This window comes from Bos mutus, chromosome 13, assembly GCF_027580195.1.
Source record: "Bos mutus isolate GX-2022 chromosome 13, NWIPB_WYAK_1.1, whole genome shotgun sequence".
Taxonomy (NCBI): Eukaryota; Metazoa; Chordata; class Mammalia; order Artiodactyla; family Bovidae; genus Bos; species Bos mutus.
The window spans coordinates 46,667,880-46,695,248 of record NC_091629.1 but is presented as its reverse complement, the minus strand read 5'-3'; the positions used below and the strand labels follow the sequence as shown (position 1 = coordinate 46,695,248).

The 27,369-nt window shown below is 44.5% G+C and overlaps 1 protein-coding gene across 2 annotated transcripts in view; it reads right to left on the bottom strand.

Moving 5' to 3' along the window:
• MAPRE1 (microtubule associated protein RP/EB family member 1) overlaps positions 1-25,380 on the bottom strand; it is a 28,028-nt gene extending 2,648 nt beyond the window's left edge. Inside the window, exons 1-6 of one of the 2 annotated variants that reach the window (XM_070381584.1) lie at positions 25,265-25,380; positions 20,657-20,780; positions 10,519-10,664; positions 8,643-8,850; positions 5,997-6,118; positions 1,056-1,208 (exon numbers count right to left, since the gene is read on the bottom strand). In XM_070381584.1, the coding sequence (XP_070237685.1) occupies positions 1,056-1,208; positions 5,997-6,118; positions 8,643-8,850; positions 10,519-10,664; positions 20,657-20,777 (750 nt within the window). In that variant the 5' untranslated portion in view covers positions 20,778-20,780; positions 25,265-25,380. The remainder of the gene's footprint in view (positions 1-1,055; positions 1,209-5,996; positions 6,119-8,642; positions 8,851-10,518; positions 10,665-20,656; positions 20,781-25,264) is intronic. The other variant, XM_070381585.1, reaches the window with a different exon arrangement.
• Positions 25,381-27,369: the final 1,989 nt, after the last annotated feature.

Sequence of the window (27,369 nt, the reverse complement as noted above, 5' to 3'; positions counted from 1 at the left end):
GTCGTGTCCATCTCCTAGGGACCCCATGGACTGCAGCCTACCAGGCTCCTCTGTCCATGGGATTTGCCAGCCAAGAGTAGTGGAGTGGGATGCCATTGCCTTCTTAAAACACTTAGACTCCCCCTTCACCCACCATCTATTGTTTAAACTAAACCTCTATGGCTAAATTTACTCAACATATGACTCCACTAAAACAATACTCGGACTAAACCCAAAGACACCTGTATCTTCATTAACTCTGTCTGCATTATCTGGTATATAGCAAGCCTGAAACACAGGTTTATTGAACAAATTATCAACTTTTCAGTCATCAGTCTTAACACCCCCAAATTCACTTAATACGTTTAGAGGATAGTGCTAATAACATTAATGTTACCTTATATTTGTATATGGCCACATACTGTGAAACACTTAGGCAAGACACATACTATAGCTTGACCCTCAAGACCCTGCTGGGCATGGCAGAATTATTAATAATTATAGCCATTAAACAGTGGACAGAGCAAAATGTCAAATCCTAAATCCAGGGAAAATGAGTCTTCCCTATTCAGCTGCCGAATACACATGACTCCCAAGAGATCTGACCACAGGAGAGTGTGGAGAAATGGGAAGCGGGCACACTCCAGCGTGGGAGGAAAAAGGCACCTCTCACAGCTGTGGGCAGCAGACCTCAAACAGGGCCATGTGCCTAACCCTCCAGGGCACACCTGGGGCATAGGAAAAAGAGGCAGCAACTCAGACCAAGGGGTCCACGCTGAGTGGGGTGGAGGCGGGGATGGCAGGATTAAGAGCACTTGGTGGCACTCGTGACCTACCAGTGGCCACAAGCTACAGAAGCAGGGCAGCCCGCCACCTCACTGTCCCTTCAGACCTCAAAGCAGAAGCTGAAGTCCCCCCTCTGGCTGACTCTTGAGGGTCAATGATGAAGTCTTTAAATGAATGCTATGCTGAAACACAACAAGCATCAGTACTGAGCTTGCCAAAAACCACCACATAAAATGTATTTTCTCTTAGGTGGCAAAATGGCAAGAAAACATCCCCAAGTCAGCACATACGTCTGTGGCGTAGAGAATGTCCACAATCCTCTGCAGCACAGGGTTGTTCTCCCCCTCGTTCTCCTGGCAAATCAACTCAATGTTCCTCAGCTTTCCAAAATAGAAGTCTCTCTCCTTCTCCAAGTCTTCCACAGTCAGCTTCAATACATTGACCTGCACAAAACATTAGAAAGGGTCAGACACCTGGAATTCATACACCAACAACACATCAGATTAAACCTCCAACCCGGAAGGAGATGTGTGGTCTTTCATCAAATTCCCTAACAAGGACAAAACTCCCATTTTAATTTGATGTCAATTTTCTTCAGCTCCAGATCAATACCATGGGCTGATTCATGGCACTCTGACTATAACAATTCCTGCAAAAGGACAGGCTACATGAGGAAACATGTAGGTATTTCTCAGAGACTAAGACAAGATCAAAGAGAAAAAGGCATGGCTGCTGAGACAAATATAGAAAAAGAATCCACAACCTGGCCCAGCAGAGTGGCTGCCAATTATATACTGAGTCCACACCAGGACACTTGGTCAGTTAATCCAGGTCTTTCTGCAAGCTGAAGTCAACGGTAAGGCAGGGTCTGGTCCAAGAGAGCAGGATAGAAATGATGAGCAGGAGGGCAAAACTATTTAAAGACAACTAATACTGGCCAAAGATAGCTAGCACTGAGGGGCACCTGGGCATAGAAACTCAATAGTTATTTTTCCCCCCAGTATGTTGAGGCTAGGGTGTGATCCATGACTAAAAGAAAAGCATCCTCTGATGAGAGGGTCCCTGCGTCACTCTCTCCCTCAAGACAGTCTCAAAAGGGAGAGACAAGGGCAGAGGAGAGGGGCACACCCCACCATATTCCACCCCTAGCTCCCTGAGCATATCATCAGCTCACCACTCATGCCACAGGATCTTCCAGGAGCCTCACTGAGGGAATCTAATTTCCACAAAGAGGCAATGACAAAACAAATCTCAGTGAATGGGTCAGGACTCTGTTCAGCCAAGAATAATAAAAGTCATAACTTTTATTATGTTATCATAACATAATAATAACAATACCATAACAACTCTCACAGTCCAGTGTGTCTTCATTCCAGAATACTCAACCATGACTCTCACTGAATGCAAATTACATGGCAAATGGTACAATATATCTTCTCAGGCCTTACAGGCTAGGGCCCCATGGAAAGCCCAGCCAGGGAATCAAAGGTGCAGCTGCTGAGAACAATGTGGGTAGTGGAATTCTGAGAGCCAGAGGCACTACAGGAACCTAGTCCACCTTCTGAACGTCTAGTTACTAAAACAGCTCATCCAGCTTCCCCACAGCCTGATGAAGAAGCCAGGCCCAACCAAAGGGATCAAGTCCTGCTCCCTCACAACCTGCAGTTGAGAGGCATCAGAGATGAGGAGCAGGTGACTGGAACCACCAGGACCATTTTGTCAAAGACTTAATTTCAATGTTTGCCATCAAAGGCCTGAACAGACCGATCCAGAATCAAGGCTCTAGAAACAAGGTTCTAGACACTCTCACTAAAGGAATTTAGCAACCACAGGAATCACTTTAAAAAATAACTGCGGGGCCTCCCTGCTGGCTCAGCAGTAAAGAATGGCCTGCCAACGCAAGAGACACAGGTTCGATCCCTGATCCAGGAAGATCCTACATGCTGCAGAGCAAGTAAGCCTGTGCTCTGCAGCAAGAGAAGCCACTGCACTGAGGAGCCCACACGCCCAACAAGAGAGTAGCCCTTGCTTCTGAAACGAGCGAAAAGCCCACAGAGCAACACAGATCCAGCAAAACCAAAAACAAATAATTTAAAAATAAATGAATAAAAATAGTTGAAAGTTTCAATAAAGTACTAACACCACCTAGTCGCCTGCAAAACAAAATAATTCATCCACCTCCACTCTCCCCACCCCTGCTTTAAATGCTGTTTGTAGCCTTTCCTTAAACTATCAGTTACTCCCGAAGTGGAGGGGGAGAAGGGGACTAAAGGATCAGAGGTGACTATCCCCAGCAGTGAAAGCTGCTTGGATCTTCGGCCCAAGGTCCATGAGTGAGAAGAGGCCCGTAATCACGAGAAGGAAAGGGAAGCACTTGGCACGGCGCGGCAGCCTGGAGCCCACTAGTACACGCACGTTACACCGGCGCCTCCCTCGTAAGCCCACTGAAACCTCCTTCCACCTATACATCACCCAGGGCGCCAGAAACCAGCCCGACAGGCCCCACCCACAGACCAAGGCAGCAGCCCTCCCTGACATCCCTCAACAACCATGAATCCACAAGAAACAATCCACAAGCATACAATTCTCTTACAGCGAAGTAATAGCTGGAACCCAGGAAGCCCAAGGAGAATGTTTTCGACCTGGCACTGGCCGATACGGTAGCTATGAGCCACAGGTGGTGTTCTGAGCACTTGAAATGTAGCCAGTGCAATTGAGACAGGCTGTAGCTATCAAATACACACTGGATTTCAAAGACCCAGTACAGTGTTCAAATGTAAAACATCTCACTGATAACTATTTATAATGATCACATCAGAATGCTAATACTTTAAATATATTGAGTAATGTGTTATTAGAATTAACCTGTCTCTTATTACAATTTTTTTCAGCGTGACTACCAGAAAACTTTCAGTTCTATATACATGTATATCTCACATTTCCAGTTTACATTTTATTTCTACTCAATAGTGTTGCTTTGGAACAGTACATTTCTCCCAAATGACGTAAGAATGTGGAATCGGGCTTCCCTGGTGTTCCAGTGGTTGCAGTGCAGGGGACACCAGTTCAATCCCTGGTCTGAGAAGACCCCACATGGCTTGGAGCGACTAAGCTCATGTGCCATAAGCACTAAAGCCTATGTTCTAGAGTTTGTGCTCCACAAAAGAGAAGCCAACTGCAACAGGAAGCCTGTGCACCTCAACTAGAGAACAGCCCCAGCTCTCCGCAACTAGCGAAAACCCACGCACAATACTGAAGACCCAGTGCAGTCAAAAATAAAAATTACATTTAAAAAAACGAATATGGAATCACTGAAGCTATCCCAAGGCTATGAACACCAAAAGGTACTTTGTGTAGAACACACTGCCCACCAAGCCCGTGAGGCTCCACTTTTCATGACCAATATGGTCCTGTCTCCCAGACCTCCATCCCTTCATCAAGTGCACCACTTTTAATACTCTCAGGGTCAGAGAGATCATGTATACGAGCCATGGGAGTTAGTAACAGGGTGTGCAACCTGCAAAGAACCTAAAATCCTTCACATTGAAAATAAGAATGGTAAAAATCAAAGCCCTGTGCTGGCCACACACGTTATTTCTGAGGCAGGGCTGGGCAGGATGGTGTGAGCTGCACTGCTGTCCTTCTCTGGAACCCCTCACGGAGCTGCTGCAAAAGTGAAAGCAAAACGCTTAATCCAGCACTGGCGCCTGCACTCTAAAAGTGCTGGTTTTGTTTTTGCTGTTAACAGTTGTATATTTCACCAAAAAAAAAATCTGACTCCTGTGAACTTTGAAAACATATTTCAAAACCTTTTTCACTCTATCAAGACCACAGACAAGAACTTCCATAATAATCACAACTGTCTTTCATCCACCCCCACTTACCCCATTTATCCCAAACCCTTCCAGGCACTTGGCAAAACGTCAGCTTGTGAAATCCATCCAACCACTGAGAGTAAAGTATCTGCCCTGCCGCATATGAGGCAGCGAGTTCAGAGGTTAACTGACTCGCCCCAAGTTAGAAGTGGAGCCAGGACCAGCCGCAAATCTACAGCCCCCTCAAATCCAGTGCTCCCTCACCTAGAACACCAGCTGGGCAGCAGTCCCATGGAATCCATCGCATCTTCTTCTGGAGACCGTGAGGCCAACCCTATGCTGGCTGCCAAGTCTCAGTACTGACACCTCTTTACTCTATTTCTGAGACCACTTTCTGTGTACACCTGTGCCTGGAAACCAGAAGTTCCAGGGACACCTCCTCAACCTCCAGGACTTCTGCACTCACAGCCACAGTGCCCACAGGGCGCTTGAGGCCGCCACAACCACGGGGATGCTGACCTGGTCACCTCCCACCCTCCCGAGGCACCTACACCGTGGGGCACATGCAGATCAGAGAACGAAAAATAACAGTGAATGTGGTCTTGGGGACAGGCTTTTAGGTCCTGACTTCCTCAGAGTTTGGTCTGGGCCACAAAAGGTTCTGGATTAAAGTGAGGCTGTTTCCCCCAAGCTTTAGGACTTGGCTTTCAGGAAAGTGAAAAGGTTCATTCCTAAACTCACAGGAATTACAGAGCATCCTTGATTTTTAAATCTGGAATTAATTACAAGGAACATCCAAAAGCAAACAAAACAACTATAAGAATTAGTGAGAAAATGTCTAAAAATCGAAAATTTGTTCTGATCTATGGAGACCTCTACCAATTATTTTCAGATACTTAACTGGTTCAAAACAAGACGTTTCAAATCATCTACCTATTAAGAAGAGAAAAGCCATAGGCTTTGCACATCAGCTGCACTCTCCATTCGATTCTCCAGTGAGCCAGGATGTCAGCAGGGACACTGTAGAATACTTTTTTAATTATTATTTAGAAAGGAGCTCTCCATTATCTCCTGTTAGAGCCAAAATTCAAGAGACAGTCTCTGAATCCCAGGAACCCTGACAGTGTTCCAGAGACTTTGAACAGGTTCTACCTTATGCGTGCATTTCCAAACAGATACTGGTTTCTAATAGAAACAATGGAGCTTAGAAACAGCTGCCCACCCCGCTCTTCCATCTTCATGTCCGCGCTCACAGTCCCCACACAGGTCCCAAAGCCCTGACACATGTCACAAGGACTGTTGTGATACACAGACAAGGCAGGTCTTCCCACAAGAACACAGACAAAGCTCCCCAGTCAGGGCAGCAAGCGCCCCTTCCCCCAAAGGGTTCCTGTTGTGGACACAGGAGATGCCTACCTGCTGCATCAATTCAGCTGCTTCGTCATCTCCATTCCCTACACCGGGATTCTTCCGCACCACACCCGGGCCAGCTTTAGGGGTTGCAGTAGTTCTGTGTGTTGTAATGGGCCTCTGTGGAGCTGAGAGGGGGACAGAGTTGGCTTTTTTTTTAAGAGGAGAAATTTCAAAACAAAAAGAACCCACCAGACAACAAGAGAAGGCTGTGACCAACTGCTCTCCACAGTTATGCAGTGAAGAGGCCTACCGCAGAGAGCCCAGCATGCAAGATTACACCCCATGATCACCCAAAGTGATTCTGCATCCTGGCAACACAGGGAAGTACCAATTTTAGCCATGATCTTTCGTGCTGGCAATAAGTCTTTTGGTGTGGTCTTTTTTCCGCTGGGGTGGACGGGACTATCATCTGAAAGAGGCAAAGTCAACCTGGTACAAACAGATGAACTACCTGAACCCAGCTCTAACTAAATGCACAGACAGGCAGCTTCATGGAGCAGAGGGAAAGAGCCCACAGCCCCAGCTGTGGGGCACCCATGACACCCCATCTGGAAAGTAAGGTGTCTCCCAACTCAGAACCTGACACTCCTTGGATTAGGAAGATGAGCGAGTGGGTAGAGACTGCTCTGACCACTAATGGCTTCCAAACCCCTTCCTGTTTCCTTGTTTAGAGGGTCAGGAGAGAAAAGCAGCACAGTGACTAGGATAGACAGACTTCTCTCAGTAAGAATGACCAAAGCAAAGATGAGGAAAACAGTAACGGGGCCAACCTATTGGCAAGTTAAAATAATAAAGAATAATCTGGAATGGGCTACCTCAAGGCAAATTTATCATTCATGACTTTAGTTATGCATTCAGCGAGTATTTTGCAAAGTTTATATATTATGCCAGGCTTAGAAATATCTCATCTTCCTAACATTCTGAACTATTCAACAACCATATGACCTTAAAGCCACCCAGAGTAACAGGCATTTCCGCTGGAGGATCTCTAGCATATGTTTAAACTGAAGACTAAATACTCAATCCAAGTCTCCACATGCCTGTTAGCAGCATCTGAAATATGAAATGCACAGGGTTATCTATGCAATTCCCCATTCTAAAAAGCCAAAGAATCAAAGTACTCAATATCTGGAGAAATCTGAACCCTCATATACTCTGCTTGGGAAAATAAATGTTTCAGCCACTCTGGAAAACAGTCAGGTAGTTCTATCAAACGTTAAACACAGAGTTATCACATGACCCAAAAATTCTGCTCCAAGAGTATGTACTCTTGGATACACACCCAAGAGAAATGAAAATATATGCCCACACAGAAACTTGCATATGAATGGTCATAGCAGCCCTGTTCATAATAGCTTAAAAACAGAAAGAACTCAAATCATCATCAACTGATGAATAAATAAAATGTGCTACAACCACACGATGGAATATTATTTAACCATAAAAAGGAGTCCTGATACATGATACAACATGGATGAACCTTGAAAACATTATGCTAAATGAAAGAAATCAGACATAAAAGGCCACATATTCTATAATTCCATTCAGAAATATTCAGAATAGGTAAATCCACAGAGGATCAGCAGTTGCCCAGGACTATCAGGGAGGGAGGAGTTTTGGGGAGAAATGGGAAGTGACTGCTACCGGGAGCACGTGAGGTTTCTTTTGGGGGGTAATGATAATGTTCTAAAACTGATTATGGCAATAGAATAATATTACCTATGTATGCACTAAAAACCATTCAATTGTACACTTGAAAACTCTGAATGCATGAACTGTATTTAAGTCAATCAAGAGCTCAATAAAGCTATAAAAATTACAAAGCACTCAACATCCCTTTCTACCTACCAGATAGATCAGCCCCTCCCTCAAGGTACTATCCAACTTTAATTAATGTTCTTGCCACCTTCTGGAAAGGAGGAGTTAGCATCTGTAGAATACCCACCGCTCACAAGGTACACACACATTCTGTGAGTATATCACTACAAACACATTTAGGAAAACCCACTAGGCCAGGACTTCAAAAGATAGTCTCTTATAAACAGCCTGCCCCTGCCTCCTGGATTCTGCTGGCATCACAGAACTTAGCAGCTGAGGTTCTAGGGAGGGCAGGGAAGCCGTGAATAAGCACAAGCAGCTGGTCTGCAGACAGAAGGACAATGCAGAACCAAGAGCAGCCCCCGAGGGACCTGGAAAGCTCTTTCAGTTTCTGAGAGTTCAGGTCCGGTTGCAAATTTCCATTCCAGGGCTCTAAGATGAAATGTCCTTGTGTTCCAACTAACTCTCCTTTATGTGAGCTAACCTGAGGGATTTCTATTCCATACAACTAACGAGTGTTGGCAAAACTGCCAACAGTAACTCATTCAGGCTTCAAGACCAGCTCTCTGGGGCCAGTACTGCAATTCCCCTCTTACAGAGGAAGAAACAGGGCAGAGATGAAGCGCTAATAGAGGCTCCAGAGATCTAAGAGCAAACGCTGGGCCCTGATGTCACAATCCATGCTCCTGCCATAAGGCTGGGATTATGCTACTTCAGATCCCTAAGCCTATGGCTACTGAATGAATGAATGAATAACTAGACTACCATTATTTGGAAATGGCATTATTTGTGCGGGGGGTGGGGGGGGGGCGCGGTTGGTTTGTTTTTTACCTGCACTGCTAGAGCTGAGAGGTTTCTTCGGTTTGTTCAGAGCGGGAGCAACAAGGGAGGGGGCCATTGCAGTTTCTTGACCTTGTCTGGCAGCCACAGGGTCATACTCTTTTCCATCATAGTTTGCATCAAAAAACTTCTTGAACCACTGAACGAATTCAAAATTGTCCTGAAACTTTCCTTTTACTAATTTGTCCACAGGAATTATCTGCAGAAAATTATAAGATTCTTTAGTTCAAAGCAAGAGGTTTCTGGCAGGCATCAAAGGTGTTCACATTCATCAAAATCAGTATAAAGCTCTGCTAAAAGGAGACAAAGAGGCAAGAACTAAATGTTCAGTAAGCCCCTGGAAGGTTGTAGAGCAAGTTTCATTCAATTTACCTTCCACAGAGAACTTAACAACAGCCAATCCCCACAGTTCAATTCCATCAAAAGAAATCAGAAACGCAAAAGAAACAAGTATCATACAGAAGTCACACACACATCCAAACACATTTTAAGATACGTCATTTCACTGTAAAAAGTAAACCTCCCATGGAACTTGCATGGCCACAGTGCCCGACACAAGGTACCAAGTCCAGACCACAAAATAACAAGTATTCTCGATGAACTGTGTTAAAAAAAACATTACCTTAAAAATAGGTCAAGGTACAGAATCAATCCTGGGATAGACTTCTACAAAATGGCATGTTTTTCAAGTAATTGCAATCCTATTAAAACACACTTTAAAGGACCCTCTAAGATTTTTATTGTGCTATCAGGTATTACTTTAAATGGTCAGAGCATAACTATCTTTTAACTCCTCAAGGATTCCAGTTACAATCTGAACTATCCACCCCTCTGAACAAGCAAACTTTAAAAAATTTCTTGGTATGAAACATTAACAAATAAAGCTAAATCTGGAACTTACTTCAAAATAATCCAGGACTACAGGGGGTGGAGTAGAGATAATATGAAATAAGACCACCCCTGAGTTGATGATCACGAAGTACACGGGGGATCCCTGCACTATTCTACTTTTATATACTCTAGGAATCTGCCTTATTCAAAACATTAATTCCATAAAAAGAAAAAGAAAAACTACTGTGTATAATAAGACAAACCTAGTTTAAACCATGCCTGACAACTAAATGATATCCTTACAATACTAATGCACATTTTATATATTGCAGAGACAATATTAAATTAAGACTGATTTCAAAGTAAATAAAAAATCAGATATAGAAGCAAGATAATTAGGGGGTGATTACAAGCTTTACTGAAAAATGTTCCCCGCCCTCAAAATGGCTTAAAGATTAAGCCCTTTTGATGGGGGGGGGGACTGCTTAACTGCAATAACGTATTATCTACTAAAACAGAGGTTTTTTTCCCAATGAAGCTTTGTGGACTCTGTTTCTTATAGCTTCACATAACCTTGAGGGCAAGAGGGAACTTTCCAGCACCTACTAGCTATAAAAATATTGTAATTTATACTTTGGTTTTATACTTCACTAAAAAAGTCAAGCAGTTCTAGAATCTTCTCTATTAGAACTACTTATTCTACCATATGGTATGTTTTACAGAAGCAAATTCAGAGATTAAAAGAATTAGATCTCAGATTAATATATTACAGTTAAAAAAAAATGGGTACAGATTTACAGACTGGTTTTCCAGACAGCCGCCAACTTCACAATGAAGAAAGACGACCACACGGGAACCAGGGATAGGACAACAGAGGGACACATTGCTCCCGGTAAACTGTTAACTCGAGAAAAGATAACTATACAAATTGGGAAAAGAAAAACAAAAACATCCAAAGTCATGGGCCAGCACTGGTAGCCTTGGTAATCATGACGAGTTAAGAAATACCCTAAATGAAAGAATAAAGCTTACTTACTTTGTCAACACCCATCCTCTTAAAACCTGCTTGTAGTATTTTGAAGTTCTGGATGTATTCATGTTCTAGTTTGGCTTGGAATTTCACTTTCTTCAAGGCAATGGAGCCAGGGAACAACATGTCCATAAACTGACAGTAGGCAGCCCCTGAGTGAGTAAAAGAAGAAGAAAACACACACTGGAACATTAAACGCACTAGCTATTAAAGAAACAGGCTAAAAAGTTACCAACTCGCTTAACCCACGTACAATTTGAAAAGTTGTGGAAGTGTACCTACAAAATCCCAAAGCATCATTTCCACTTGACTTTGAAATCAGTAACAGAACTGTGGTTCTACTTAAGTTCTACAACATACCTGCAACCTGAAATCCCATGATGAAGAGAAAAGGAATGGTCCTATGAAATTTTAAGACTATTCTTTGTAGGAAACAGAAATGACAATAAAATGACAACTAAAAGAAAAATGAATGCCAGCAGGAGGAGGAGTTCCCCAATATGGCAAAGATCCGTCCTCTGATCAAAGATCCATCCTCTGACTTAGGTTAAAAACATGTTTTTTCTAAGATGTCTGCCTCCCTGGGCTTTTTACATCTCTAAATAAACTTAATTAACCTATCAGTTTATAAACAAAATTGAATAGAAGGAATCTTTGAGTTTTTCCATTTAAATTTTTTCAATTTTAAAGAAATTATTATAAGAATACTATAAGAAATTATTGCATATATTTCATCCCATTTGCTCCCCAATTTCATTCCTTCCTCCACTTATTCATTTTTATCCATCACTACCCCCAAAAGTGTTTTCTTGGCACTTAAAATTTAGGAATGCCATTTCTCTAATGCCTACTAAAATGCACTCTCCTAATAGAGGGCAGGCTCCATGTACACTTACTGTCTTTTCAGGAAAAGGAGACGAGAAATCCAGCGACTACGCAATAGGTGTTCTGCAGAATGAGGCAGCCTTAATAAGCATATTCAACTTATTTTACATCAGGCCAAACTGGCTTCCTGCCAGATCTGGCATAAAGAGTGCCATTATCGTTATTTTGGGGAAGATGCAAAGAGAGCTGGAGAAGGCACTGGCACCCCACTCCAGTACTCTTGCCTGGAAAATCCCATGGACGGAGGAGCCTGGTAGGCTGCTGTCCATGGGGTTGCTAAGAGTCAGACATGACTGAGTGACTTCACTTTCACTTATCACTTTCATGCATTGGAGAAGGAAATGGCAACCCACTCCAGTGTTCTTGCCTGGAGAATCCCAGGGACGGGGGAGCCTGGTGGGTTTCCATCTAGGGGTCGCACAGAGTCGGACACGACTGAAGCGACTTAGCAGCAGCAGCAAAGAGAGCAGAAGCACTTCAGTGATCAGAGTGACATTCTTAGTAGAAAGGAGCACTAGAAAGTGAAAGCCTGATTCCTAAAGTGGCTTGATTTATTTACTCATCCAACAAAAATATACTATGCGAATTCTATGTACCAGGCAGTGAATTAGCAATATTTATGCTTTTTAAAATAGAGGCACTAATAGCTTCCTCAATTTCGTAAGACAACGACCCAGTCTCTTTAACAAGTTAATAGCACGAAGAGTGATGATTGCTGCATTTTAAGGGAGATTTAAAAGTCCACTTTCTGTTGACTGCAATAATTTACCAACTGCAATATATAGATCTGGTTTGGATCCTGATACATACATACCAACTTAAAACACACATATACACAAGGACATAATCTATGAAGCATCTATACCTACAGCACTGCTTCACACATGAAAGATATTTTTTCTGAACCAGCAAAATAAAGTACATTTACTAAATACACAGTTTTCTCAAGCCATTCATGAGACTTTCCATTCAAAACCACTTAAAAGCATCAGTCATCTGCTCTTAAAAACCTGCCTGAAGAACTTTCAGTTTTTATTTTAGAGCTAGAAGAATCCTTAGAGCCATTATAAATTTAAAACCTGACGACCAAAAACTGCGGCTCACGACCACAGAGGCCAGAGACCAAGCTTAGAGCCAGATTCCAGGTATTCTGACTCCCTGTCCACTGCTCTTTCCTATGTCATTATGCACTTTCTTAGAACACCCTACTCCAGACTAAAGCATTTCCTGGCTCAGGGAAGAAAGAGGTATATACCATGCTGCTACACTCTAGCTGGCTGAAACAGAGATAATACACAAAGAAAAACACAAGGACTTCAATAAAAATAGACAAATCAATTGGACAATTCACACACACAAAAATGTAAACACCTAATAAACACACGGGGATCCAACCTAAGGGATCTAAGGGAATCATTTCTTTTTTTTAAATATAGCAAGGGGAATTCCCTGGCAGTCCAGTAGCTAGGACTCACAGTACAGCCAAGAAAAAGGAAAAAAAGTAAACTTAGAAGAAAGGGGAAAAAAAGTAAATTTAATAAAGTAACACACATTAAAAATACATCTAGCAAAGACTTACACATGAAAGTTGTATAACTTCATTCAGGAGAGGAAAAAATGGAAGCAACCTGTATGTCCAACAGCAGGAGCAATCAGTTACATAAATTCGTACAACACTGCCTAAGAGAGTATTACGCAAGCAATCAAAGCACATTTTTTGGTGGGGGTTGGGAGAAGAGCTCAAGACTTAATGTTAAAAGAAAACGTAAGATACAAAAACGTTATCTATAACATGTCTTCATATATGTAAAAACGTTCATCTTTATACGTATAGAAAAAAACTGGGAGAAAGCACACTGTATTACACCATACAAGGTTACTGTTTTGGAGATCAAATATGACTGAACAGTGGCCATCTCTGGGAGGTGGTATGGAACATATTATTTTTTAAAATATTATTATATACAATGAAAATTACTTTTATTATAAGCACACAAAATAAGAAGATAAATGCTTAAAAGGAAGAAGTCTGTCAGGTGGTTATTTACAAAAGGGCTCAACACTCCTGGCCTGTAGATGTCTCAAGTGGGTACAGAAGAGGTTCAAAGGGGCTTTCCTTCCAGTCTCGGCCTTAATAACAAAGCCTGGCAACACAAGGTGCAGAAGAGGACTGCTCTTAGATGACCGCTATCCCAGTGCTTTGGGGCAGGAGAGCAGGTTCACGTAACCTGTGGCTGGAAGATGCAGACAGCCTTAGGGTGGGACCAGATGTGTCATGACATCAACCACCAGGTCTCCGCTGACTACCACAGCGCCGTCCTACGGAGATCTGTGCTACAAGCAGAGAACACACAGGGCACAGTGCAGCCCTGCGCCCAACGCCTGCACTATCTCAAGTGCACAGGCTCTCAGCCATCTTGGGCCAGGGCCCCTTGGAGAATTAGATGAAAGCTGAAGTCAACAATCTATACAGGCCAGGACTTCCTTGGTGGTCCAGTGGTTGGCAAGTCCATCTGCCAAATTAGGGGACAAGGGTTTGATCCCCAGTCCAGAAGATTCCATATGTGGAGAGGTACCACAACTACTGAAGCCTGTGCGCCCTAGAGCCCATGCTCTGCAACAAGAGGAGCCACCGCAATGACAAGCCTGTGCATGGCAACTAGAGAGTAGTCCCCCTCTCGCTTCGACTAGAGAAAGCCCACGAGCAGCAATGAAGACCCAGCACAGTCAAAAATTTATTAATTTTTAAAAAATGATTCATGTTGATGTATGGCAAAAACCACCACAATATTGTAATTATCCTCCAATTAAAATAAATTTTTTTAAAAAATGAGTTTAGGTGTGAGACTCTGACCAAGAGCATCACCATAACTAAGAGTGAGGGGAAAAACAGATTAAAACAAAAAAGAGAATTCTACGTAAGACAGATGCCCTCCTATCAGAAAACTCCACATTAAGAACTCTCAAAGTTTTACACACAGGAAACACGCTCCATTAAATGCAAAAGTGTTCAGGCTTTGGAAGTAGGTGAGGCTTAAGTCATTTTAAAGGATGAATACAATTTGGAAATAGTCCCTGTCCAGGCATCAAAAAAATAACCAAAACAATCTGAAAATAGAAGACTGTGAGGCGTCATTAATGCAGACATTAAAAGTCGGTCTGAAGACATCTGAACATGAGAAAAACTACCCTATTTTAATTTTAAAAGAAAGAAAACTGTACAACACTGTGTGCTTGTATTTGATACTTACTACAACAGTCTGTAACAGCAACAGACTGGAAATAAATGAAATGTCCATTAACAAGGGACTGATTCAAAGAAATCACGGTGCTACAGAGCCACAGAAGGAGAACGCGGCGCACGCTGCACGGGTAGTGGACGCTCCCCAGAACGCCCGACGTGCTCGAGCGCCCCCGGGCGTGTAGAACGGGGGAAAGAGAAGCACACGCACAGAACATGGGCAGATGGACGTTTCTGCTCCTACACACTCTCCCTGGAGGCCACCCAGCTGACAACACTGGTCACTTCTGCTCTTTTCACAGGAAGGCTTTCCACTGTTTATCTTTTTGTTTCTTTTGAATTCTAAACCATTTTGAGACTTGGTTATTCAAAACGTATGTCAATTACATTTTAAAATTATGGAAAATACTGAAAATACAGCTAAAATGAGTAACCTTGGACAAGTCAGTTAACTTCTCTCAGTTTCTCTATAACATGGGAATGACAGACCTTACCTTCAAAATACAATTAAAAGATAACAGTGATTATCACTTGTGACAGTACAACAGATTACAGTTTTATTCTTAATGTTTCTATGTTGCTGTTCAGTGCTAAGTCGCATCCGACTCTATGCAACCCCGTGGACTGCAGCACACCAGGCTTCCCTGTCCTTCACTGTCACCCAGCTCAAATTCACGTCCATTGAGTCAGTGATGCTATCTAAACATCTCATCCTCGGCCACCCACTTCTTTTTTGCCTTCCATCTTTCCCAGCATCAGGGTCTTGTCCAATGAGTCAGCTCTTCATATCACGTGGCCAAAGTATTGGAGCTTCAGCTTCAGCATCAGTCCTACCAATGAGTATTCAAGGTTGATTTCCTTTAGGATTGACTGGTTGGATCTCTTTGCACTTCAACAGATCAAGAGTCTTCTCCAGCACATTTCCCAAAACACCAATTCTTCGCCATTCAGTGTTCTTTCAGTCCAACGCTCATACCGTACGTTACTCCTGGGAAAACCAAAGCTTTGACTCTATGAACCTTTATCGGCAAAGTGATGTCTCTGCTCTTTAATATGCTGTATAGGTTTGTTGTAGCTTTCCTTCCAAGGAGCAAACATCTTTTATTCTCGTGGCTGCAGTCACTATCTGCAGTGATTTTGAAGCCCAAGAAAATAAAATCTGTTACTCTTCCAATCTCTCCCCTTCTAGCTGCCATGAAGTAATGGGACAGGATGCAAAGATGTTAGTTTTTTAATGTTGTGCTTTAAGCTAGCTTTCTTTTTTAATACATTTCTATAAAGAAGACCTAATTACTTATACTCAGAAGAAAATAAGTTTGTCTTCTGCTTCAATTAACACAAAGAGGTATTTGAAGAATTAATTAAGCAAAAAAAAATTTAAAGAGCTACTTTCGTGAGCAGAGGAGTGACTCAATAAAAATGGTCTCTTCAAAAGGCCGTAGACAACCATGGGACAAGCAGAGAGGTGTGTAGGGCCCAGTGCAGAGGCCACTGTGGCAGCAGCCTGCAAACTGAGAAAGGCTACAGCCAAAAGACCCTGCAGAAGACCCAGAACTCTGTGAGTTAGCCTCAAAGGATGCTTCTCAGGCCTGAGACATTGGAAGAATGGCCGAATTCAGGTCCAAAATGGAAAAGGGAGTCAACTTGAGAAAACAAAATGGGAGAGGCCTGGTCAGGGGCAGGTCTCCCTCTCAGAACGGCTCCAGAAAAAGACTGACAGCTGTGTTATATAAACTAAAGGCACCACGGCCCCACAATAAGCTAAGAAGAAAGGAAATCTAGCATTTGCCTGGGAGCATCTGAACACCTCTCCCATTCAGCAGAGCACAGGAACTGTGAAGCTGGCTGGCCTGGACAAGAGAAGGCAAAGAAGGGAGCTCTGAGGACATTCACACTCAGAGCACCATGCTGGGCCCTTAGAAAAGTGCAGAGGGGCCTGGTCAGGGACTGGAACCGAAGGGAGAGAGGAATGGAATGGAAAGCAATCAGCATTCTTCACCCCCTCTCCCAACTCCAGTTTGTTTGTTTTTTTGGCCTTGCCATCACGCTGGTGAGATCTTAGTTTCCCAACTGGGGATTAAACCCAGGCCACAACAGTGAAAGCCCCAAATCCTAACCACTAGTCTACCAGGGAAATCTTCTTTTATTCTTTCCTTTCCTGCATCCCCCTTTTGACACAAGCAATCCCTCATCGCAATCACTCTTTGTGACCAGGGTCTTTTTTCTTGATAACTATCTTTCCAAAATACTTGATGACTAACTCTCCAAAACAGAGAGACTACAGAACACAATGAACCTTGAAACAACCAGCCAACCCTATCACTGAAGTCCTCCGCACCTTATCTCACTACAAGAGCCAAGCAGAGGTTCCTTTCACCGTTGGACGCAGGGAGCACACAATGCTGATAAACTCAGCCACTTTGCAGGCAGCCAGCACATGAATAGTGTAGAACCTCAGGGCTTTGCCCTCTCGAGCGGAAAACCTATTCCTACCTCTCAAAGCTTGTGCACGGTCAGAGAATTCTGGTGTGCCTGCCTCTCTGCTTAACGAAGGTAAGATCAGGAGGGACCAGGCACCAGTGATAAAGGTCCCTGGGATTCTCCTGAGGCCTCAGTAAACACAAGGATCTGAGGAGCCTGGCTTTCTCTCTGACTCCAATCCCCTGGAAGCAGACCTTCTTCAGGGACACAGTGTCTACAGTTCATCCTGTTTGGAAGTTGAGACCCCATTTCCTAAACACCAACATGCACACAATGCAACCTCTACATACTCAGAAAAGCCCCACACCACTCTCAAGGGGGGAACAAGCTGTGAACAGAAGTTTGTTTACAAATCACAAAGTATTCTGAATGTTCCACTGGGAAAAAGCACTTTATAATAAGAAAAATGGCAGGCAGCAGGCAAAATTCAAACTCTTTACAGATTTTTAATGAAACAATATCGCTGTAATTGGTAATATATTTTAATTTGTTCAACTCTCTTCCAAATGCTTCTTTTCAAAAGATATAGCATGGATGAACTTCCCTGGTGGTCCAGTGGTTAAGAATCCACCTGCCAACACAGGGGACATGGGTTCAATCCCTGCTCCGGGAAGATCCCACATGCCAAGGGCAACAAAGCCCATGTGCCACAACTACTGAGCCCATGATCTGCAACAAGAGAAGCCATGGCAATGAGAAGCCTGTGCATCCCAACTACAGTAGCCCCCACTCACTGCAACGAGAGAAAGCCCACAGGCAGCAATGAAGACCCAGTGCAGTCAAAAAAATAAAATAAAAAGATAAAGCATGTACACAGCAGAAAGAGTACAGGCTATGTGGCCAGAAAGATCTGGATGCAAAATCAGGCTCTATAATGCATAAGCTGTGCCCCATGCAGGCTCCTCTGAAAAACAACAATGTGTCCTGTCCCTTGAGAAACCCAGCCTCACATCCAGGGGCTGGCACAGAATCAGTATCTGAGAGCTATTTTTACAGGTGAGTCTCACAACAGCCCAACAGGTGAACCAGATCTTAAGAGCTTCCCTGGTGGCTCAAACGGTAAAGCGTCTGTCTGCAATGCAGGAGACTCAGGTTCGATCCCTGGGTCAGGAAGATCCCCTGGAGAAGGAAATGGCAACCCACTCCAGTATTCTTGCCTGGAGAATTCCGTGGATTCAGGAGCCTGGTAGGCTACAGTCCACGGGGTCGCAAAGTCAGACACGACTGAGCAACTTCGCTTCGCTTCACTTATCCCAGTTTACAGATGAAGAACCAGAACATCAGGGTCCCATCAAAAGTCACACGCTTAGGGCAGACTGGGGTCTCTTCGTGCCCTGACTACCAACGACAGCTCCCTGACTGAATGAGAGAAACCTGGAGCCAGATGAGCACACGTACAGTCTTACCTACACATGAAAAGAGATCTCATTTTTTAATTAAGTGAAATACATCTTGAAGTGTATTTATAGAAAAAGACAAATTTCAGGGAGAAATTGCTGGTTAAAAAGCTGGCTCCAAACAAAATTAAGATGACCTCATCCCCCCCATTAGTCATTAATCACGGGGCAAACGAGTGCTTTAAAAGCCTCCAACAAAAGGGGATGTGGTGGTGAAATGAAACTAGAGGAAAAGCAGCACAGATCCAACGGCACCTACGACTCACAGAGAAACTGACGCTTAGTAGGCGTGACTCCTGGGCCCCCCCTCACTGTACGACTTCACAACGAGCCTCTCTGACCATCTATAGAACTGGGATTAAATCTCACAGAGGAAGTAACAAGACCAGCAAATGAAACTAAGACCAAGACTCAGCTACAAAACAAGGAAGTACAGAAGCTGAATTCATTTAGAAAATTTTCATATAAATGAAAGCAATAATTTTAAGGAGATCTGAATGGCACTAGTTGGTCAAAGAAAAGTCTGAAGAACAAGTATGGTACAGAGGCTGAAGGACATGGGCTCTTGATTTCAAATATGGTTCAAGCCTCAATTCTATTCTGGGTTGTTTAAACCTATACTTATTATTCAATTTCTCTAAGCCCATTTTCTCATCTGTAAAAAAAAGGTTAATAAACATCCCCACCTCACAGTTCAGTTCAGTTCAGTCCAGTCACTCAGTCATGTCCAACTCTGCAACCCACGGACTTCAGCACACCAGGCCTCCCTGTTTATCAGCAACTCCCGGAGTTTACTCAAACTCATGTCCATTGAGTCGGTGATGCCATCCAACCATCTCATCCTCTGTCGCCCCCTTCTCCTTCCACCTTCAATCTTTCCCAGCATCACGGTCTTTGCAAATAAGTCAGCTCTTCGCATCAGGTGGCCAAAGTATTGGAGTTTCAGCTTCAACATCAGTCCTTCCAATGAATATTCAGGACTGATTTCCTTTAGGATGGACTGGTTGGATCTCCTTGCAGTCCAAGGGACTCCCAAGAGTATTCTCCAACACCGCAGTTCAAAAGCATCAATTCTTCAGCACTCAGCTTTCTTTATAGTCCAACTCTCACATCCATACATGACTGCTGGAAAAACCATAGCCTTGACTAGACAGACCTTTGTTGGAAAAGTAATGCCTCTGCTTTTTAATGGGTTGTCTAGGTTGGTCATAACTTTCCTTCCAAGGAGTAAGCGTCTTTTAATTTCATGGCTGCAGTCACCATCTGCAGTGATTTTGGAGCCCCCCAAAATAAAGTCTGTCACTGTTTCCCCATCTATTTGCCATGAGGTGATGGGACCAGATGCCATGATCTTAGTTTTCTGAATGTTGAGCTTTAAGCCAACTTTTTTACTCTCCTCTTTCACTTTCATCAAGAGGCCACCTCACAGAGGTACAGTGATAAAAAGATATTTGAAAGCATTTACATAACCCTGGCACACAAGTGTTCAATTAAATAACTGTTGTTATGATTACTAGGAGAAGCTGAAGGTTCTAATTCTCTACCCAAAGATCAAGATAAGAATTCAAGTAGCAGCAGGATATACAGCTCATCCTTCTACTGTCATATTCTTGACCCCACCTCCTATCTGGGGTAAATCCATTTTAATAAGCCTAACACATAATGTATGTTCTCGTTTTAAATCAGCACTTCTCTGTCATATTCTTAACAAACAGTAGTTCAATAAAGTTGTGGCTGAAATAGCAAACCGGCCTGACTTTGGTCTTGAGTTATGTGGAAGTAAGAAATGCCACTGATAAACTAATACAGAACTAGAACAATTACAATTATTGTCCTCAAATATAAGTCACTTCAAATCTGGATGCAAAGAGTGCAGACGGAGCAGCTGAGGCTAAGTAAGCTGCAGGCCTCAGAATGGAGCCACTATAGCGGGCGACGGTGGACATACAGGCCAGAAGAGAGCAGGCTCCTTTCAAGCACAGTCCCACTCACAAGTGGAACCAAGGCAAGGCTGAAACAAACAGAGCAGCCCTAACACAGAACCCGAACCTGTGGCTTTTGCAATCAGACATGGACCGACCTGTGCATCCCTGAAGGACCCGCAGGCTTACTTGGGGAAAGGGGTCTACTGAACTCTTACCTGAGCACAACTGTTCGATCTTTGTCAGATTCAACTGCAGAGACTCATTGATCCAGGCCAGCATGTCATGTCGACTGAGGTTATCACTGGTGACCGACGTTGAGTACACGTTCACTGCCATCTTCTACAGCACGTGAGAAAAGAGAAGGGATCGCATTACTGGGCAGCAAGAAAGCGCAAGCATTTCCTGGAGTCACCAGAGCAGAAGTATGGGGACACTCAACTTGGAAGCCTCACCCCCATTCTTCCCCAAGATACCAAATCAAAGACCTAGGGTTCCAGCCACAAGCCTAGATTTCCAGGAGTAAACATAACCTGAAATGAACGGCTCAACACCAGCCAGCCTAAAATTCAGGCCCCATTTTAATGTGACTGGTATAAAAATGTGCTTGCTATGCTATGCTATGCTAAGTCACTTCAGTCGTGTCCGACTCTGTGTGACCCTATAGACGGCAGCCTACCAGGCTCCCCTGTCCCTGGGATTCTCCAGGCAAGAACACTGGAGTGGGTTGCCATTTCCTTCTCCAATGCATGAAACTGAAAAGTGAAAGTGAAGTCGCTCAGTCGTGTCCGACTCTTAGCAACCCCATGGACAGCAGCCTACCAGGCTCCTCCGTCCAAGGGATTTTCCAGGCAAGAGTACTGGAGTGGGGTGCCATTGCCTTCTCCGATAAAAATGTGCTTAGAAAACATCAATTCATTTATCCATTAATGTATCAAAATGTTTACACCAGTTTTCTTCAGATGGTGGGCTTTTTATTAATTTCTCTTTATAGTTTCCACTACGAAGTTCTCCGAATTTTCTTAAAGACTATGTCCACTTTTACAATAGAAAAAGTAACCTTTTCTATAACCTAAGTACTACTGAGGTGGTGGCAAATGACCTCACAGAGAAGAGTCCTTAGTAAAATTCTCTGCTGAACCTACTGAGGACAGGAGGCCATCTGCAGGCCTACTAAGCACCAGGAGCTTAGCAGACACTTGGCTAAGCTAAGTGAGAAGCTTAAGCAGAGTGGCTACAGCCCCGCAAGCAGGAGGGTAAGGAGCAACAGAAGTGGGAAAAGTGAAGAAGCCAGATCCTGTTAGGACTCTGCAGGCATGATGAATTCAGATGTTATCTCTTAACTGTTCAAGAATCCCTTCCTGGGATTTAAATGGGGGAGAATCACCATTTAAGTTTGAAAAAGGTCACCGACTGCTGGTGAACAGATAATGGGAAGAGAAGATTCAATATGAGATAAGGGCAGGTGGATCCAGACCTAAATGAGATTCCTGGGCAATTACCATGAGGACTCATGACTACGCAACAGCAGTCCCCAACCTTTTTGACACCAGGGACTGGTTCTGTGGATGGCAGTCTTTCCATGGACAGACTGGGGAAAGGGGGGAGGAGGCAGGCAGGATGGTTTTCAAATGATTCAAAGTGCATTATGTTATTGCGCACTTTATTTCTAGTATTATTATATCAGCTCCACCTCAGATCATCAGGCATTAAATCCTGGAGGTTGGGGACTTCTGCTAGAAAATACTAAATTTCACAATGACCAACACTTGTAATTTTCCTCATTTCATGTGACATCAATATGATCAATGGGGGAAGAAAAACTCAGGAAATTTGGAACCACCATGGGACTCTGAGCACTTCATTCCTCCACCAAGGGACTAGCTAGTCTTCCCTTGCGTCTCCAGCACACCTCACAAGTCAAACGGGCCGGAAATGATGGAGATCTACCACACAAGCTCCTCTTTATCTGATGTCTCAGGCTTGTGCCCTCACACCCCACATCCCCCTCCCCTGAGGACTTGGCACAGCATATCACACAGTGGGCTCAGGAAAGGCTACCTGTCTTCAGGCTGGCAGGACAGTGTCAAGCAGAGAAAAATGTGTCTCAGAAAGCAAATTATCAACTCTCTTACCTAAACTCAGATGATAAAACCATATTATACTAGAAGTCAACACAATTTAGTTCCTGACTCCACTGGGAAATTAATCCCTATGTTCCCACAGCATTTCACTCAAACCTCTACAACTGTCATTATCTCTTCATTTCTGAATCATTCCCAGATGGGATCTGAACCAGTAGGAAATTTGCTCTATGCAAAGGGCTGAGTATTTGAAGCCTGGGTTTGAACATGAGGCTCTCACTCAGTTGTATGAACTTGGGCAAGTTACTTAACTTCAATACACCTCATTCATCTTATGAGTGAATGCCCCCTATTTGAGGTGACGTTTAAATGAGGTAAGGCACAAAAAATGGTTTGGTATTAAACAAACAAGTCCAGGAGAGAGACCTTGTCTCATTTATCCTATCTCCAGTGCCAAAAACAGCACCTGAGACCTGTCACTACCATCTCTCACCTCCATCCACTGCAACAGACATCAAATTAGTCTCTGTCTCAAACTGTTTTTATGCAACACCCAAGGAGAATTTTCTGAATCAAAAATCAGACCAAGTGACTTCTGTGTTTAAAATCCCTAAAGGAAGAAATGAAATGCAGACTGTGTGGTATCAAAGAGAAACACATGCAAACAAAAACCACCACAGCCCCAGGGTGAGCACCTGTAATCTATTTTGGCGATATTCATACATACATCCATCCGGTACTGTGTGTATCATGCTACCATAAAACGTAAGCAGCTGGTAAAGCCACGTGTGTCTCCTGACCACACCTCAGCTCAGAAAACCTTAATGGCCTTTCCTCATCATAAATTTAAAACTCTTTCATTAGCAGCACATTAATACCTGGCCCCATGTGCTCCGCAAACTCTGAAGCCACTAAATACATGGGGCTAGGCACCCTGTGGATGTGCAATAAACATCCACTGACTCAACTATTTAATTTGCTCTTCCAGGCAGTCAAAAGAGACCAGCTCTCAGAGCCTCAGCTACAGCTAGCGACAGCTCATTCTCTTCCTCCATAAGGATTCCTCTGCTTGGCCTCAATGGAAGACAGACCCCATGATCACCATATAAACCTCACCCTTCCTTGATCCACATTTAAACTTCCTTAAAAAAGCCTCCCCTTACCTCTCCATATATAGCCTCTCCTAAAGGCTCCCAAACCCACTCCAATTCAAGGCTGGTTGATGAGCACTTATCACTTTCAAGGTACCATACTGAGCACTATGGAATGGGTGGAGGGGACCCCCCCCAAAAAAAGCAATGTGGCCCTAGGTAAATACCTCACCTTTCCGGATCACAAATAGCTCATCTGCTCATCCCGAGGAGGCAGTGAGGATTAACTAAGACTCTAAGTGAAAAACACAGCATGTCCTAAGCTTCCCTATGTGTCATAAACCGCTATACATTTCTTAACCACAAAAACTGTATACATATATACACCATCATAAAGGGCACACTGGAAACACACTGTCTAGATCCGGACCTCAGGGAAGCAGCGTAATACAGAGATTAAGGGCCTGGACTCAAAGAGTCACAGACTTGGGTTCAGCCACTTGCTGGACACCATAAAGCAAATAACCTCTCAGAGTCTCGGTCCCCTAATTTGTAAAATGAAGATAAAATCTGTTAAGAGACAAGTGCAATATTAAATGACATAAAACCACACAACACCTGGCACATAGCAAGTGCCCAATTAGCAAAGAGCTGCTATTACCACTACTCTTACAGATACCCCATCAGAGAGGTGGATGGCAGGCCTGGTGCATCTTCCTTCAATGAACTTCAGGAGTTTCAATCCCAAAATGGAGTAGAAGCCCAGCTCTGCCCTGCAGCACCCCAGGTCAGCTGTGAAACCACGTACTGAAAAAGCACTGTTCATATATTACACTGTCCCGCCAGTGATCATACGAAATTCTTTTCCATATATTAATTTTCTCATTTCCATATATTAATTTTCTCATTTCCATGTATTTTTTCATTTTCGGTCTCCCCACCACAACGTAGACTACTAAAAAGCAGGCCTTTGCCCTCCTGCTCCTGGGTGTATGGCCAGTGCTTAACACAGTGCCTAGCGCTCCGTGGACGCTCAACAAATACTGATGAAGAAAGGAAAAAGTCCAGGGAGTTGGCTTGCTTTTCGCCATACTCGGGGACAAGCCCTTTGTAGTATTATCTTTCTCTCGCGTTCTACAGATGAGGAAACTGAGGCCCAGAGAGGTTAAAGCACCTGCCCAAGGTCGCACAGCAGGGAATTCAATACAGATTGGACTCCAAAACCTGGACTCTTAAATCATCAGGCGGCCCCGTCTCCTACAGTGGGGGGGTCCTCAGAACTTCCAGCAGGCCCACTCCAACTCCACACACGCCCCCTACCCGGCCCAACCACCCCGGAACCTCCTGCCTCCTGTCCTGGTTCCACGCCTAGGCCGCGGCCCATAAGCCCCCACGCCGCCGAGGGGCAGCCCCCACTTCCGGCCCGACGTCCCGCCCCCGCTCCCCCACCCGCCCCCGGCGGAGCGAAGAGCGCGCGCCCCTCAGCCCGCGCGCGCCGGGTCATGGCCCCGCCCTTCCCCCACCCGGCCCGAACCGCACCGCCGTGGGGAGCGGCCCGAGCACTGCCCGCGAGGCCCACTGGCGCTCGGCTCGGCTCGAGGCCCGCCCAGCCGCCCCCCAGCCACCGCCCCGTGCCCGCTGGCCGGCTCACCGGCTCTCGGTTGGACCGCGTCCGCTACCCGTACCCGGCTCCGGTTCCGTCTTCGTCTCGTTCAAACCGCCTGACCCCGCCCGCCCGCCCGCGCGATGACCTCACACGCACCCCCCCCTTACGCGCCGACGTAAAGGCTCGTCATCGCCCGCCGGCTCCTTTTATAGAGAGGGACGAAGCGGCGCGCTGGGGGCGGAGCCCGAAGCTTGATCGACGGCTGGAGTGCCCTAGGGGCGGGGCGCCGGCTGCCGGGGCAATGCAACTGCGCGAGGTCTGCCGCAACCAATGAGATCCCACCTCGGGCAGATGTGACCCCGCCTAGAAGGCGGGATCCAGTTACAAATTCTCCACCCCAGTAGCCAAAAAATTGGTTTTACAATGAATTTCTATAAAAAAATGGATTATTAGATAAAAAAATAAATCGATAGGCGCTTTGAGGAAGGACTTAAAAGTCACAGTAGAGACATATTCTGCGACTTTTTTTTCTAGAATGACCCTGTAAATCTCATCATCCGTTTTTTTCTTAGCATAGTAATCTCGTTTAATTGTTTATGCCTTTATTGTCTGCTTTTCCATAAATTCCACGGAAGCAAGAATCTTCTCAATCCTGTTCCCACGGTGTCCAAGAGCCTGATAATCAATGGCACCCCACTTCAGTACTGTTGCCTGGAATCCCACTCCAGTACTCTTGCCTGGGAAATCCCATGGACGGAGGATCCTGGTAGGCTACAGTCCATGGGGTCGCTAAGAGTCGTACCCGACTGAGCGACTTCACTTGCACTTTTCAGTTTCATGCATTGGAGAAGGAAATGGCAACCCACTCCAGTGTTCTTGCCTGGAGAATCCCGGAGACGGGGAAGTCTGATGGGCTGCCGTCTATGGGGTCGCACAGAGTCGGACACGACTGATGCGACTTAGCAGCAGCAGCAGAGACTTGTTCAAAGAATGAGTTACACCCACTTTATGGAAGAGAAAACTGAGGGTCAGAGAGATCAGTTGCCCTGCATCACAAAGATTGATCCAAGTTTTGAGCTGGTTTTCTTGTCAAAATATCATTGATTCATGTGTTCAGCAAATATTTCTTTTCCCTGATTAATCAAACCCTAGGGATTCGGCAGTGACCAAGAAACAGACATACCCTCTGAGCTCTTAAAGTTTCCAATCTGTCAGGGAAGGCAAAGCACATAACTAATTACACATCACTGTTTAATTACAAGGGCTTCCCTGCTGGCTCAGCGGTAAAGAACCAGCCTGCAATGCAGGAGACATAAGAGACACTGGTTTGATCCCTAGGTTGGGAAGATCCCCTGGAGGAGGAAATGGTAATCTACCCCTGTATTCTTGCCTGGAAAATGCGATGGACAAGAGGAGCCTGGCAGACTACGGTCCCGAGGGTCGCAAAGAGTCAGACACCACTAAGCACAATGAGCATGTTTAATTACAAACCAGACTTCGTTAGACAGGAATGGGCTGTGGCAGGAAAGATAGCACCTGCATTGCAAGGAGAAGGGGCCTAGAGGCCTCTTCTGGGCTGGGTCTCATCCAAGTAGTTGCTGACGCAGGGGGAGATGTTCAGGGAAGAATGGGTTAGGGAGCTGGGACAGGAGCTCTTTATCAACTGGTCTGGAGGCATTTCAATATTTTAACCACCAGTACTGCTGGGTTGTCTTGCTGGTAAGTACCGCTCCAAGAGTATACAGCAGGAGAAAACCTGACCTCACCTAAACAGTGTGGGAAGGCTTCCTAGAGATGATACTTGCCCTAAAATATAGGATGTTAACCTAGCGAGAGGGTAGAAAGACAAACAAAAGGATGCAGCAAAGAACCCTGTAACAAATGATTATAGTAATAGTAGTAATAGCAGCACTATATGGATAATTGAATAGTCATAGTGATTTGGGCATTTGTGTTAATTACCCCCAACTTATACACAAGGATGTTAAGTCTCCAACGCTTTCAGTAAATTTTGTAAGTAGCAAAGCCACCAGGTCTAGGTTCAAATCCTGACTCTGCTAGGGGTTAGAATCAAATGAGATGTATGTAATGTTCTTAGACCACTCCCAGCACATAGTATGTGCTCAATCAATGTTAATGGTTTCAAAGTC